The sequence below is a fragment of the Miniopterus schreibersii genome (assembly GCF_964146895.1).
Source record: "Miniopterus schreibersii genome assembly, chromosome: 2".
NCBI lineage: Eukaryota > Metazoa > Chordata > Mammalia > Chiroptera > Miniopteridae > Miniopterus > Miniopterus schreibersii.
The window spans coordinates 168,705,404-168,720,884 of NC_138102.1; the positions used below are offsets into that span (position 1 = coordinate 168,705,404).

At 43.2% G+C, this 15,481-nt stretch overlaps 1 protein-coding gene across 1 annotated transcript in view; it reads left to right on the top strand.

Annotated features, from left to right (window-relative positions):
* ANO2 (anoctamin 2) overlaps window positions 1-15,481 on the top strand; it is a gene marked incomplete at its 5' end in the record, with an annotated part of 267,613 nt that overhangs the window by 66,438 nt on the left and 185,694 nt on the right. The window contains 3 exons of the mRNA XM_081127869.1: window positions 2,562-2,713; window positions 4,348-4,402; window positions 7,147-7,198. Coding sequence (XP_080983995.1) covers window positions 2,562-2,713; window positions 4,348-4,402; window positions 7,147-7,198 — 259 coding nt within the window. The remainder of the gene's footprint in view (window positions 1-2,561; window positions 2,714-4,347; window positions 4,403-7,146; window positions 7,199-15,481) is intronic.

Genomic DNA, 15,481 nt, shown 5'->3' on the forward strand with positions numbered 1-15,481 from the left:
AACCTCGCTCTGGTTTTGTCACTCTTCAGACCCTTCGCTGACTTCCCATTGCCTTGTGCAGCAGGGTCTCCACGCACTGGTCTCAGTTTGCCTTTCTGCATGACTGTCACTATGTCCCCATTAGAGCCTCGTGCTCCAAAGAAACTGGGCCATTGCCCTTGTTAAGCCCAACTTCAACTTCCCCACTTTTTTGTTTGCCTGGAATGTCTTTGCCTGTATCTGTTCACGCTTATTCCTTAAAAGTGTTTAAAAGGTTATGTGATAGAAGTGTGATCAAGCAAGCTAGAGCACGTAGAAAACAAAATCAATGCCCATCCCTAGGGAAACGACTAATCAAATTAAGATTTGTGTCTGCTGTGAAATATATATATATATATATATATATATATATATATATATATATATATCCTCACCCAAGGATATGTTTATTGATTTTAGAGAGAGAGGAAGGGGGAGAGAGGAAAACATTGATGTGAGAGAGAAACATTGATTGGTTGCCTCCCATATGTGTCTCAACCGGGGATCAAACCAGCAGCCTAGGTATGTGCCCTGACTGGGAATCGAACCCTCAACCTCCATGCTCCAACCAGCTGAGCCACCTGGCCAGGGCCTGTGTAATATTATGCATTCATTAAGGTAGCTCTCCATGAACTGACCTGGAAAGATATATATCTGTGAACTACTGCTAAGTGAAAGAAGCCAATTATAGAAGATGTGAAAGATAAGTTTAGAAAGGGATTCAGTTGTACATATATTTCCAAAAGAGTCGGGATAAAAATACTCAAATTGTTAACAGAGGTTCCTTCTGAAGAAGATTGGGTTGGGGAAACTTAACATTTAGTTAATATACTTCTGTGGCATGGGTTGGTTTGTTTACTAGCACTGTGTTAATTTGAAAACTGAAATGAAATAAAAATGCATAGAAAAATTTATTAGAAGAAATAAACTGGTTATGTTTCAGTTTGTTAGATAGGGGTGGTTCTTCCCCCCTCCCCAACTTATCATTATCTTAACAAAGAACAAAACGATAATAAAAGAAGGTGACCTTTCTGTTAAAATGCAACAGAAATACTACTCCTTCTATGAAACATCTTTCCGATTCAACTGGATGTGCTGTCTCCTTCCTTTGAACCCTCAAAGCACTTCGTATGTCTTTCGTGGCTTTTATCTCCGTCTATCTTAGGAGCATCCCGTATGTGTTTTACTGCCTGTCTAGATCGAAGCAACTCGGGGATATCATGATAGAGGAGAAAACCAGCTTTGAAGTCGGAAGATCTGGATGCTGGCTCTTGTTCTAATTACCTATTGCAGCGTGACGAATTAGCCCGAACCTAGTAACTTAAAACACAGTCATTTTATTCTAGCTTAGAAGTTTTTGGTTGGCAACTTGAGCAGAGCTGGGTTGGGTGATTCTTCTGTTCCATGTGGTGTCGACTGAGGTCCTTTGGTGGTATTTGGCTCAGGGGTTGAGCTGGACAGGAGGGTCCTAGGCTTCCCTCCCTCACATACCTGCTGCTTGGCGGGCAGCCGGGACGCTGAGCTCAGCCTGGTCCTTTCCCTTTCTGAGGCCTCTCTGCCCTCTCTGCAGGCTTCCTCCAGGTAGCCTGGGGCCTCGAGAGACCGTGGCAGAGCTGCCCGTCTTCCTAATGGGTGACAGTGGCACAGTGGTGCTTCTGCTGTACTGGTCAAGCAGTCACAGAGCCCACCCAGACTTAGAGGGCGGGAACAGAGATGCTACCCTTTGAAAAGAGAATTTGTATAAAAAGTTTATGGCCATCACTGCTTTGCTATGAGTACAATCTCTGTGTCTCAGTGACTATATCTGTAAGTTAGAAAGACCCAAAGCTATAATGTATGCAAAAGCACTCTGTGCATTATAAAAAGCTCTATGTATTATGAATATCAGTGATTATCTTGGTACCTATCTATGCCTTACTCAAGGCAGATACCCATCAGATGTTTAAAACTTTGAAAACAGGCTAATTTATCAGATAGTTCCTCAGAGGAACACACAAAGAAAGTGATGCTTTGTGATCACATAGAGGCATGGTGTAGTTGGGATACAGACTTTGGATTAGGTTGACATGAGTTAAATCTAGGCTGTCACCCAGTAACTGGCTGTGTGGCCTTTGCTGACTCATCTCACCTTTCTGAGCTTTAATTTTCTTATTATAATATGAAACTAACATTGTCTATGTAGCTGGGTTGCTGTCTACATTGGAGCTAATTTGTATAAAACACTTTAGGACTGTCACATAGTAGGTCTCCCGTTTCTCTTACAATGATACAACAAAGTCATATGGAAAGTTTGGACTCCTTGCTCAGTTCTTTACACTGGTCACCTCTATTCGCAGAAATAGTTAGAGGGTGTCCAGAGCCCATGTCCTTGTAAAAACAATGGGGAAAGGGAAGGACCCTACTTTTTATTTCTCCCAGTCTCCTCCTCTCCCCAGAGTGGTCCCTCCAGGGAATCTGGACCCCGTGCAGGTTGGTTGATAAGTCACTCTTCTCTGAGTGTTGGATGCGGCCTCCTTTCAGACCTGTGGCTTTGCCCTTCATAGATGTATGAGATCAAATCAGAAGGGGGCATTGCGAAGAAGTTCAACGAGATTCTGCAGAAGCTGAGCTCGCCCCTGAAGCCCAGAGTTCCAGAGCATAGGACCAACAGGATGAAAAACCTCTCCTACCCATTCTCCAGGGAGAAAATGTACCTGTGAGTAATAGAACTGCAGAGGGAAGGGACGTGAGGGAGGACGGGAAAGAAAACCAAACACCTCTTGGTCACAAAGGCATGCCCCCTGCCTGGGAGAGAGGGAGGAAGCGTGCTCTCAGGGTGAAGGGCTTCCCGCATCTCCTTCCCCAAGTGCGATGATCACGAATAACCACTGAGTCTTTGCCCGGTAGCTTTTGGGCAAACCTGCCATTTCATTCATTTTGCATGATGGATGGAGAATCCCCTGACACAAACCCAGTTGCGGTGGAAAGGGGCTTGTGAATAACAAACACCCGTTTCACCTTCATGGCTCTGAAGTGATTTCAAGAACTGAGAACAAGAGACCACATGTTATAACAAAAGATGCCCCCATTGCTCTGATTGCTCAGAAAATTCCAAAGGTTTTGGGAGCTATGAGCCAGGAACAGTGGATAAAGACCAAAATGTTTTTATTATAAATCACGATATCGCAACCCTTTGTGAGGTGGCTGTTTAGATGTAACTAGCCCTTTATTATAGAGAGGAAACCAAGGTCCGGGGTCTGTCTGAGGTTCTACAGCTTTAAGTGGCTGAAGTGGAACCGGCGTGTTGACCTCCTGGCCTGTTCTTTTCACACTCTGCGCCTCTCCCGTGCTTCCCCTTCCCCGGCCTTCCTTCCTGCCAGCCCTGGCACCGAGCTGCCACTCCCACACAGCTCCATTCATTCCGCTGCCGTGATCCTTCGAGTCCAGTTTCTGAAGATCATCTTCTTGAAGAATTCTCTGATCTTTCCAACCAAAATATGGTCGCCATCCTCGGAGTTTTCATAGCCTAATGTACATATTTATCATGTTCTACTCTGCATCAGTTATTTGGAAACACACCTACCCCAGTGCCTGGGCTCCAGGGGGCTGGGAGCGTGTCTCATGTATCTCTGTGTCCCCTAGCACAGTGTACCAAGCACAGTTAACTCTACACAGGTGGGTTTTTCTTTCTGTGTTTTTTTTTTTTGTTTTTTTTTGAGTGAAAAGTCGATATTTGAAGTTTAGAACAGATATAGGCCTTGCATAATTAGGAGTCTAGTATGTAACTGATATGGCATAGTGACATTAAATGAAACTTTGAACAACAGAGTTATAATCCCACCACCCTGAACCTATACTCTTTTCTGTTGCTGTGTTTATATTCTCTGTCCATACACAGGAATCCTTTTAGCATTCTTTTATTTTTAAAACTTATAGTATAATATTTTTCTATCATAGTCTAAAATTTTTCTATTTATAAAGTTTTAATAGTCATAATTTTCAATGGCTGCATGATAATTTATCATATAGATTTGGAATCGTGTTTTATCTCCATAACTTTATTAAAAGTAATTTTGTGATGAACATTTTTATTTATGAAACTTGTTTCTCTTGTTGTTTATTTTTTCTGTGATATATTTCTGTGATAAATTTTCAGAATTACTGGGTCAAAAAGTATATAAACATTTTCAGAATTACTGGGTCAAAAAAGTGTATAAGGCCTACGTGAGTGCGTAGACCTTATACATCCTGCTATGTTGCTTTCTAAAAGTGTGCTCTGGGCCTGGGTGAAGTGGTCTCAGGACAAGGGTACTAAAGTGAGTTGACCTTCTGCTTTCTTGGTGTCTCCAGGTACAACATCCAGGATAAGGACACCTTCTTTGATAATGCCACCCGTAGCCGCATTGTAAGTAAACAGGTTAACCGGGTGCTCAACCAGGTGTGGTGGGCCAGGAAGGGGTGGGCGAAGACCAAGCACCCAGTTTGGCAGGGCATCCTCTTGCTCTCCCTGCTACCTCCTGTTGTCATTTACTTGGAGTTGCCTAGCAACTGAGAAAAATGTCCAGGAGCTTTCTAATTCCAGTAGCAAAAGAGAACAGACTGACAGCTGTCGGAGGGGAGGGGCAGAGTGGGGCTGGGTGAAAAAAGTGAAGGGATTAAGCGAAAAACTAACAAGCAAACAAACCCAACTCAGACACAGAAAACAGCATGGGGATTACCAGAGAGAGGGAAGGGGGGACGCAGGAGAGGGTAAAGGGGGATAAACGGTGATGGAAGGAGACTTGATTTTGGGTGGTGAACACACAACACAATATACATTATAGAATTGTTCACCTAAAAGCTATATAATTTTATTAACCAATGCCACCCCAATAAATTCAATTAAAAAAATAGAAATAGCAGACAATTGTCCTCACTCAGGGTTGAGAAGAGTGTCCTCTTATTAGTGTTCTCCACTTAGTCCCTTCTTGGCATCACAAAAGCAGGGACTCTCACAGCTGGTGGGGACTTTCAGCTAATCAGGTGACCCCCTTGCTTTACAGTTGAGGAAACTGAAGCTCTGAGAAACAATTAATTTAAAAAAATTCGTATAGGTCCTTAGTGTCTGAATGAGGACTCATTGCTGGGCCACCTGTACATTTCTGTCCCAGGGAGTGGTAGAACTCTCCAGTTTGTCCAGGAATAAAATTACCGACCTGCTCAATAGAAAGCCAAAATTCGTGACTATAGCTGTTCTTCTACAGTCTTTTTGCCTGAAAAACTCGAAGTCAAGTTTTTAATTTTGCAGGATGATTGATTCCAGTGAAAAATCTGTGTATGGCCCGTGCCCTTGTGGCCCCGATCTGAGCTGTAGGGCAATTAGTCTATTCACCGATCAGTTTACTCTCTACCCACCTAGACAACATTCAGCCTGCGGGCAGAGGAGAGAAAGAGGGGCCTGAGGAGTGCTGGACTCTTGCTCATGCCTCAGAGGAAACTGGCGGTGTGTTTCCATTGACCCCTAGGAAAGAACTTAAGTTTCTATAGAAGGAGAAATAAGGGTTAGATACATAGCAGAACTTCCGAGTCAATAGGGTAATAAGAAGGGTAAAAAGAGACAGGTGATTAGAGGAAGCGATAGCACATTTGCAAGGCATACTGAAAACATGGCTGTGACTCTTCGTAGGATGGGCAAGAAAATACTTCAGGCCCCTTAGCCTAGTGTTTTAGGAAGGTTTAAAATGGGCATATGATTTCTTTCATCTTTTTATGGAAAAAAACATAAACTTCCCATTTTTTTGGTGGATGCTATTATAAGCCACTTAAATCTCCCTGAGGCTTGGGTCTCATGTCTGTGAGCGACTTACAAGGTGTTGTGGAGATTACCCGATAATTGCAAAGTGCTTGTAAAAGAATACAATGCCATATAAATGCTGTTCTTAATTATTATTGCTGTTGAATTACTATACTGTATTTTAAATGAATTAAACATTCCTGAGCCCCATTCTCCTAGAAGTTATTTATTTCCCACTCCCTCTAGGTCTGTGGCTGGAATATGGGAGTGTGAATGGTGATGGAGCAACACATCTCCCATTCATCTCTTCTGGGAGCTTCTTCCTTCCCTTCCTACCCTTTTGCCTGTGTACCCCGAACTACGAGAAGGGAGAGAGCCTTGAGTTTTGTCTTGGGGTCTACTCTTCTCTGCCTACATCTGTAAACATCTTCCCTGTGCCTCTTCTTTGTGGGCATCTGAGCAGCCCAGCTGTTTGTTCCAGAGCAGACTTCCTTGCTGGGAATCTCTTCAGAGCCTGGCAAGGCTTGAAACCCACTGGCTGCTAGTGGTTGGCCAGCAGGTTTACGCTTGCCACCTGTGTCCCCGTTTTCTCTGCCGGGGGTACTCTCAGCACCCCTCCCTCCCATGTGAGAGACAGTGCCCTGCAAGCCATAGTCATGGAGCAGGAGGCCTGCTGGGTGCCCAGGATGTGCCCAGAGGCACAGAGTCTTGAGGAAGTGTCTGGCACGCTCTGACTTGGGGGCAAGCTGAGGACTCAGGAGAAAAACAGAAATAATAGTGCCAATGGCCAACACATAGGTGGCCCTTTTCCAATTTATAAAACACTTTCATGGCTTCTCGAAGCAGCTCTATGACATAGCTCCATTACCCTCACAGAGCTGCTCAGGACCCCTCTGCTGGAAACCAGGACTACAACTGGATTGTCTGCCTCCCTGTCTTGTGCTGTCCCCAGTGTGGCACTAATCAGGGCTGGTGGAGAGGACATCCTCCCCCTGGTCTTCCCTGAGGTTCCCCCAGGGGAGACAGACACCGCATCTGTGTGACCCAGGCGCCTCCTCCTGATCCCTCCAGGGGGAGCTGTGGGTCTGGGCTCCCTGGTGTGTTTTCCTTGCCTCCTGTAACGGCAATTTATAGCCTTTCCTTCCTTAATTTTTTCAGGGTGGGGCAAAAAGGAGGGGGAGTGTGCGACGGGGTTGATTCTTTGTTTCCTCAAAGCACTCAAGTTTGAGTGGGTTTGACAAGCAGTCCGGGAGCTTGGCACATGCTTGGCTTCCCCTTCCCTGGAAACAGGTCCAGCCTCCTGGTCCCTGCCTGCCCCCCACATGTGGTGACGCACGCGGTCGAGGCCCTCACAGCACTGCTCTCATCCGTTTTAGGTGCATGAGATCCTGAAGCGCACAGCCTGTTCCCGAGCCAACAACACGATGGGTAAGGACCTCTTGCCCCACCCGTGGGCATGGTGCTGATGGGGTGCTGCGGGGGCCAGAGCTGTCCTTTCAACAGCTCACTTGGTGGGCAGCAAAGAACAAAACAAACAAATGCCCCACACAGAGGGGAGGAGGCTGCTTTCATTTAGGCTGGGAAACCCCGCCTTGCCCTCCAGGAGCAGGGGGTGCCCTGTTTCTTGGAGGGGCTGGGGCTGCGGCTGCTCCCGAGACTGCTGTAACTTCTCCCAGATCTTCATTCCAGAAGAAAGGCGTCTTAGAGGGCCTTTGGTCCAACCCTTTCACTTTGCACGTGAAGAAACTGACCCCCAGAGAGGGTGAATGACTTGTGTAAGGCCACACATTAGCCTGAATGGGCCTCTTCTAAGTTTGGCATTCTTGTCACCCAATCTGGCTGAATCTGGTTGCCTCGTGGTTTGTTTTTTAAATTTGAGTGTGTTGGTCTTTGAAGCAGGACCCTCCGCATTTGGGAACTTGCAGTATAAGGCGGGCAGTCCAGATGCTGATGGGTTACATAGAGACACATGTAGTAGCCAGGGTAAAAACGTGAGCTTACACCCACAGGCACCGGCCCTTTCCCCAGGAATCACCCTGCAGGTTGACCTCTCTTTCCTAATGTGCTACCATCACTCAGAATGGCCTTTGAAACCTTTGAGAGAACCTCCTTCCAAACACACTCTGTGGTGACAAATCTTTGTGTTTTTTTTGAGGGGGCTTCAAGTTGAAGAGTCCAGAGTTATTTAGAGGCAAGTCTAGTGCATACGGTAGGCAGTAAAGTTGAGGAATAATAATAGCGTTGACAGCAACAATAGCTGTTATTGGAGAGGTTATCGTGGGGCTCGTAAGCTGCCTCAGTACCAAGGGAACCGCACTGAAGAGGGCATCAGAGCAGGTTTTTCACAGTGATAGCATTTTAAGAAGACTGCAGAACCTCTCAAGGGGGCAGTTATGTATGATTCTGTTGGTTTTGATGTGCTCATCTTGCTACAAAATTCCAAATAATACTCCCAGTTTGAAAAATCAAATCTTCTGTGTAATGTTATTTGTCTGGAGCATGGTGCATATAAGGAAAGGATGTGAGTGAGGTAACTAATTAGTCTGGTTCAATTTCATGGAAGGAACTGAAGCCCTCACTTTGAGCAGCCATTTGTTCTTGGTTACAAGGACAACCAGAGGAGTCAGAAGATCTTAGAATGCATTTTGCACTTTCTCGTGGCCCCCATCAAAGTTCTTGACTTTACCTTTACTTTTTGACCAGTTCACTCCTCAATTCCATTAATCTGTTTTTATCTTTTCACACCCTCCCCAATTTGACTCAAACTGCTCCCTTGGATGATACACGTGACTTCTTACTTCCCACATTTCACGGCCTTTTCCTTAGCCTTCACCTTCCTTAACTTCCGACATCGCCCAGGCCTTCTGTGCTGAGCCCCCATCTTCTGAGAGCTGATATCCAGGAAGGGGCTGCTGACCTACTGACCTGCTGTTGTTCTGTTCCTATCTCTGGACCACATTTTCTTTGGTTCTCCTTTCTCTCACATTTTATTTTATTTTAAAAAATATATATCTTTATTGATTTCAGAGAGAGGAAGGGAGAGGGAGAGAGAGATAGAAACATCAATAGCGAGAGAGAATCATTGATCGGCTGCCTCCTGCACGCCCCCTACTGGGGATCGAGCCCGCAACCCGGGCATGTGCCCTGATCGGGAATCGAACCGCGATCTCCTGGATCCTAGGTCGATGCTCAACCACTGAGCCACACCTGGCCGGGCTCTCCCACATTTTAGTTGTTGTCATCTCCATGGTTTTGGCCTCCTTACTCTCTCTCTCTGTAAAGATGACTTACAACCATGTATTTTTATTCCCTGTTTTTTCCACCAGTTCCAGCCCAGTATTTCCAACTGCTGGGTTGATACCTCCGCTGAGATGTTCACCAGAACCTTAAAATCAATACATCTAATATTCCATTTCTATCTCATTCCCTCTCCTTTACTCTCTCACCACAGCTTCTCTTCCTGCTAATGTGACCACTGTCCTCTCTATTTTTGTTCCCTTTGCACGAATGTCCTTCCCTCAAACTTTGCCCATCCCCAGATCAAACACCACTCAATCTCTTTCTTGCTGGTTATCTGTGTCTATGGCTTAGACTCTTAAGGCAGTCCTTGAGATGAGTCTGAGTCAATTTGGTTTAATGAATTAATTAAACATGACTACCCCACTAGCCTCATAGCAGTAGCTCTTGAGTTCCTGACTTTGCGTGTCCATGGACAAATGACTTAACTTCTCTGCAACTCAGTTTCCTTTTATGTCCAATGGGGATAATAATATCTACTTTGAAGAGTTTTTGTAAAGATTAAATAAGAAGCTGTTAGTTTGTTTTGTAAACTGGAAAGTGCCCAAGAACTAAAGTTTATTTTGAGAGACAGTCTCCAGAGTGTTGAAAGGTTACTAGGGACCCTCTGCTTTAACACTGAATTTTTTCCCTTTGAGGATCTGAGTTGTGTGTGTGTGTGTGTGAGAGAGAAATGTCTCAAAGTCAAACATCTTAAGGATTTTGTTGTTGAGTAGTTTTCAAATTTCTCTTTCTTTTTTTGACATTCAGAAAACATTTCTTGGGTATCTGCTATGGGCCAAAATTTGTTATAGAAACAGAGATGCCAAGATGAATTTGACCTAATTCCTACCCTTGAGGGGCTCTTAGTTTAGCCAGGCAGACAAACATATAAACTGATAATATGAGATAATCTGGTAGGTACAATAATAGAGACATGTTCAGAGTGCAAAGGGAACACAGAGGAGGAAGCGATTAACTACCATGTATATGTATAAGTATCAGTGTAAATTTTCTAATATTAGTTTCATAGCCCAAGAAAAAGTAGGCATGTCAGTAATTGTCATGTCCAATTACAAATGGGTATAAAGAGGGTAAGTGACTTGTCCAGTGACTGAGTCACTGTCAGAATTGGGTCTAGCATATGGGTTTCCTTGCTCCACTCCTATTTTTCCTACCTTTGGGATGCTACAAACTAGATGTGGAGTTAGGTTGAGTCTTTAAAGTCTGTTGCTACAGAAATAGTAGTTATCTAGCCAACAATTATAAACTCTTGAATTGGAAGGGATAGCCTACCTCCTTTTGACATATGAAGAACCTGAGATCCTAAGACACCAATGTACTTCTGCTAGGACCTTGGCAGGGAAACATGGAGAAGTGAGTTGAAATTCTATCTCCACTAAATTCTGTTAGATTGTGGCAGGCTATATTGTATCCATTAGCCTCAGTTTCCCTTCCCTTATAAAATGATGAAAAATGAAGAAAAACAGAGACTAAAAGATATTATAAAGTCTCTTCCTTAGTGCCACTTAATATATTTAAAGTTAAGGCTTAAATAAGCAACTTGCTTTACCATAAATTAAAAAACTCTATTGTTGATTTCTGTGTTTTAAGCATGGACATTATGAGAATTAACTGATGAATTATTTTCTGTCTAGGTTCTCAGAACTAAATATCTAACTACACACTCAACATCTTCCTGCAGATGCCCTAAAAGAACCTCAACCACAATGTGAATCAAAAAGACCATATAGATTTTCCTTTGTGGGGACAACACAGCTCCCATCTGTGTAACCCAAATTTCGATAAACACTAGCTCTCAATTTCTCGAGCCCAGAAATGATAACCAATTGCTGTTGGGTTGACTGACTTCTCAACCATCTCTAAAGTTGTACAATTTTTCTCTTCACAATCCTTATCCTAGTCTATATCAACTGCATTTTTTTACCTGAATTACTCTCCCAACCACTAAGACATCTTCCTATCCCATTTTGTGTATTTTAACCCATTGTATAAAATGTAGCCTGTTTTTAAAAAATATTTTTATTGTTGAGAGTACTACAGATGTCCCCCCCTTTTTCCTCCCCTTTGCCTTCCACCACCCAGTTCCTGCCCTGCCCCAGGCCTTCACCACCCTATTGTCTGTGCTCAAGGGCAATGCATATCTGCATGTAAATTCTTTGGTTAATCTCCCCCCACCCCCTTCCCTCTGAGCTTCCTCAGCCTGTGCCATGTTTCCATGCCTCTGGTTCTATTTTATTCATCAGTTTCTTGTGTTCATTAGATTCCACATGTAAGTGAGTTCATGTGATATTTGTCTTCCTTTGACTAAAATGTAGCCTGTTTTTAAAATGCAAATCTGATTATTTCTCTGGCCTGCTTGAAATGCTAAAAATAGATCCACATTTCCTTCCTATAAAATGCAAACTCTTTAATAGTTACACATTGTTATGGACTTGATGTTTGCTCCCCCTGCCCCAAATTCATACATTGAAGCCCTAGCTCCATTTCCCCCAAATAAGCAAAGTCTGGTAGTTCCACAGTAGCTACTGATGATTTATTAGCTTTGTAACAAGGGACATATGACTGAGCTTCTCTGCTTCCCAGCCGAGGAGAACCTCGAAGGCCAGTTTTCACACTGTTTGACTTCTGCCTAGGAAAATCAAGTCCTTTCTAAGCTCCTTGGCCAACTTAAACAATCTTACTTAGAAGATCAGGAAGAATGAAAAATATGATGACAGTGAGTTCTCAAGATAATGTGGACCTTTGAGACGTGGGGTGAATCTTGATTTTATTGCCCTTCTCTCTGGTTGAACAGAGAAACACAAATGGCGTAGAACTGACATAGATCCTCCAGAGGATGATTGCTTCATACAAAGAGCAGAAGGAGAGCAGAACAGGGCTTGGAATTGTTTGCCGGTACATCTTCGCTGATCCTTCACCCTTGGCATTAACTTTTATGTGGTCATTACTTTCATGACTAACCTTAGCTCCCTTATTTCCTTTCCCATTGTACTAGATTACAGTGGAAATTAAAAGATGGGAAAGAAAATAAAGATTAGAATTAGAAGATGGGAAATATATTAAAGATAATAATAATTCAGAAATACTCTCATATTTTTTTTCTCAATATTATCACTTTTTTTCTTTGTGGAAAATACAGTGTTTTGAATGACTGCTTTTGCAAAGCATTGAGTTGTATACAAGTTGTATGGTATTGAATTATTTATATTCCTGTTTTGTTCCATAAAATTTCTGAGGTGGCTTACAAGAAAAACAATAAAACAGCATAATATAAATAATAAATTAAAAAATAAGAAACAGGAAAAGCACAAATTAAAATGGAATGTCAAAACTAGGAGAAAAAATAGTCTACAAATATTCAAACCATAAGGTCCTCTAGTTTTTGCAGTTGGGCTGCAAATTTGACTTTGAGCCAAAGTGAAAGGGAAATATGGTTAGTGGTTTAGCTCTTGATGTTCTCAACAACATCTTTTTGTATAGAAATTTTTCTAAAACCTCTTATATTATTCTCTGCTTTCTTATGTATAACAAATCAACATGTATTCCCTGTATAAACGCATACATAGCCTTTTCTGGATGATTCAGGATTATTACTAAGAACATTTTTTTTTATACGTTTCTTCAAGGCTTATCTAAATATTACTAGAGTTGTTTGCCCCACACTCTCTGATTTCTTGAATTTTTGACTCCAGTAGCCTCCCTTTCTGAGTTTTGTTATTTCAGTTTTGCTTTGCTGTTTGGGAGACAGAAAAACAAGCTTGTTAGAATTTTGGGTAAAGAGAGACTGAAGGAGGGTCTGAAGGATTCTGCTGTGGTTAAGGTACATAAGATTAGAGAATGGGCTCTATGAGATTTAGATACTTTTTCTTCTGGGTTCTCTGTTGTGAGAGCTGAGATAACCATGTAAGAGATGTCTGTACAAATAAGGTAGTGCTATAACCAGTTTATAAGGAACAAATAATAAGGGTCCCTTGCATGTGTGTAGTTGTATGCTTTCCAAAATGCTTTTACTCTCATTATTTCTTTTGATCCTATAAACTACCATGCAAAGTAGGTTCAATAGATGTTAACTAATTTCACAACAGAGGGATTATCTCAGTGCCCAAGGTTAGAGATTCAGAGCCAGATTTAGAAGTTGGGTTTCTTGGCTCTTCTCCATATCTCTTGAATCAATTAATAAAGGAATGAAGATACTGGGAAAGGTTTCCCAGTGAGGTAGAAGCTGAGGTCTTCCCAATGTCAGATTCACTCATTCATACAAAAAAATTGTATTGAGTACCTACTATGTGTCATTTATATTCTAGAACTAGGGAGTAGAGTAGTGAACTAAACGGACACAACGAACACCAGTGCCTGCCTTTATGGGGCTTACTTTTGAGGTAACATTTGAGGACAAGAGGAAATCAGCCACATGGCTGTCTGGCAAGAGAGATACATGCAAAGAAAGCAAATAATAAAAAGACGTGTTGGGGCCACTCCAGAGAATCAGGAACAAATGATACACTCAGGGAAATTCAGGGTGGGAAGATTAATAGAGAGACCATTTACCAAGGTGTGGATAGGGAACTTCTCTCTTATTTACCCCTGGAAATAAGGGGTTATGGACCAATGCACACATGATGTTCAGAGACTAAATATATTTGTGAATTTGGGTTTTGCTTGGTGGCGGTAGCATGTGAGCCATCACAGACTTGGCCCAGCTCCACTGTGCCTCTCTAATCATAACAGGTCACCTTTTGGGGCCCTAGGAGTTTACCCCATCACGGGATGCCTTTAAAGTGAACTTGACCATGGAAAGAAACCTAAGCCTCCTTGATCACATCAGAGGAGAACAGACACCTTTCCTGTTCCTTCATGTGGAAGCCATTGTTGCCTTTTCATGGACAGAAAATTACAGATTGATGGAGCTACATGTTCATAGACACTTTGGTGTCAGAGCATTTACATGAATGCATGCTGTGAGCGTCTCCTCTCCCCACTCAGGAGACGATGTCTTAATTATTTTGACCGAAGCCAGACCATGTTGTGTGCTGTAAACATCTGGTTTATCATTCATCCAGCTGAACTGGTTTATATTTTGTTAGAAGAAAAGGCTTTGGATTAAAGGCATTTAAGTAATTAAACACATGTCAAGACAATTTGGTGATAGGTAAATATAGTCTCTGTTCAGTGCACCGTCTGGGGGCTCTGGTTTAGATTTACGTCCGACTGGAAGACAGGGATGAAAGCGGAACACCCGGTGGATTGGGCCCTGTTCGGGGGGGATCAAAACCAAATGGGTTTTCAGGAGTTCAGCACCATTCCTCTAAGTACCTGTCCTGATGGAGCACTTTCCTTTGAGCTTGGCCTGGAGGGACTAGAGCTGTAGTCCCTGTCACCCAGCACCAGTGGCAGATTTAATGAGACTCTCTCTGGGAGGCAGACCGTAAACTGTGCTTTGATTGATCCTTCGTGTCCACGAAACCAGAGATGTCTTGGAAGCTAAATGCTAGGCCTCAGGTTTGTGTTATGAATGTGTGTTTTCAAGTATCAGTCCTGGGCCTGAGCCCACCCTGTTCTGTCTCTTGACCCTGACCCTATGGATGCAGAGGCGTTGCTTGGTGTGGCTGGATCAGGCTGTGCAGAGCTATGGCCAAGGCTGTGCAAATAGGAAGCACAAGCCTTGTCCTTTGGGAATTACAGTTCTAACAGCAATAGGTATGAAGTACTTGGTAATTTGATGGGACTTAAGGATCGGTGAGGGGGTCTGCAGTGAGCTATGCTTTGAGCCAAGGCGCTGCTCCTCTCTGTGGGCAGAGGGAATGAAAAACGTCCTCCAAGTTTTCTCCTCTCTGGCCCCCCTTCTGGGAGTATTAGGAAAAGAGGTCGGGTCTCTCTCCCTGGGTCTGGAGCAGAGAGGAAGGACTGTGGATGTGATCCTGAAGAAGAAAGCTTTGCCATTATGGCCCCATGGATGGTGCGTGATGGAACCAATTAATCCATTTTTGCTCAAAAGAAAGGAAAAAATTCAGAATTTCAATTTTCAAAGCAGAAACTATTTTAAAAAAACGTTTGATTATATTCTTCTTTCAAACTGATTTCCATGCTTGTTTGGGGGTAGAATCGTAGTTTCTGAAGTCTGTGGGTGACCTGAGAGGCCAAAACAATTCCCATTCTTGGGTGAAGTTGTGGATGCACAGTGATTTTTCAACTGGCCTTCGCCCCTCCCCATCCCTCTTTCTTTTAAGTCCTATTCCCTCCCTCTGCTCAGCAGCCAGAGATTAGGATGGCCCATAGGACAGCCATCTGAAAGAAAGGAGGCCCATAGCCATGGGGGACAGAGACACATTCCATGACAGCGGGTGGGGGCCTGGTTATTAGGATAACGTGAATCATACTGGCCCCAAGGCAAAGAACCATTTGTTGGGCTTC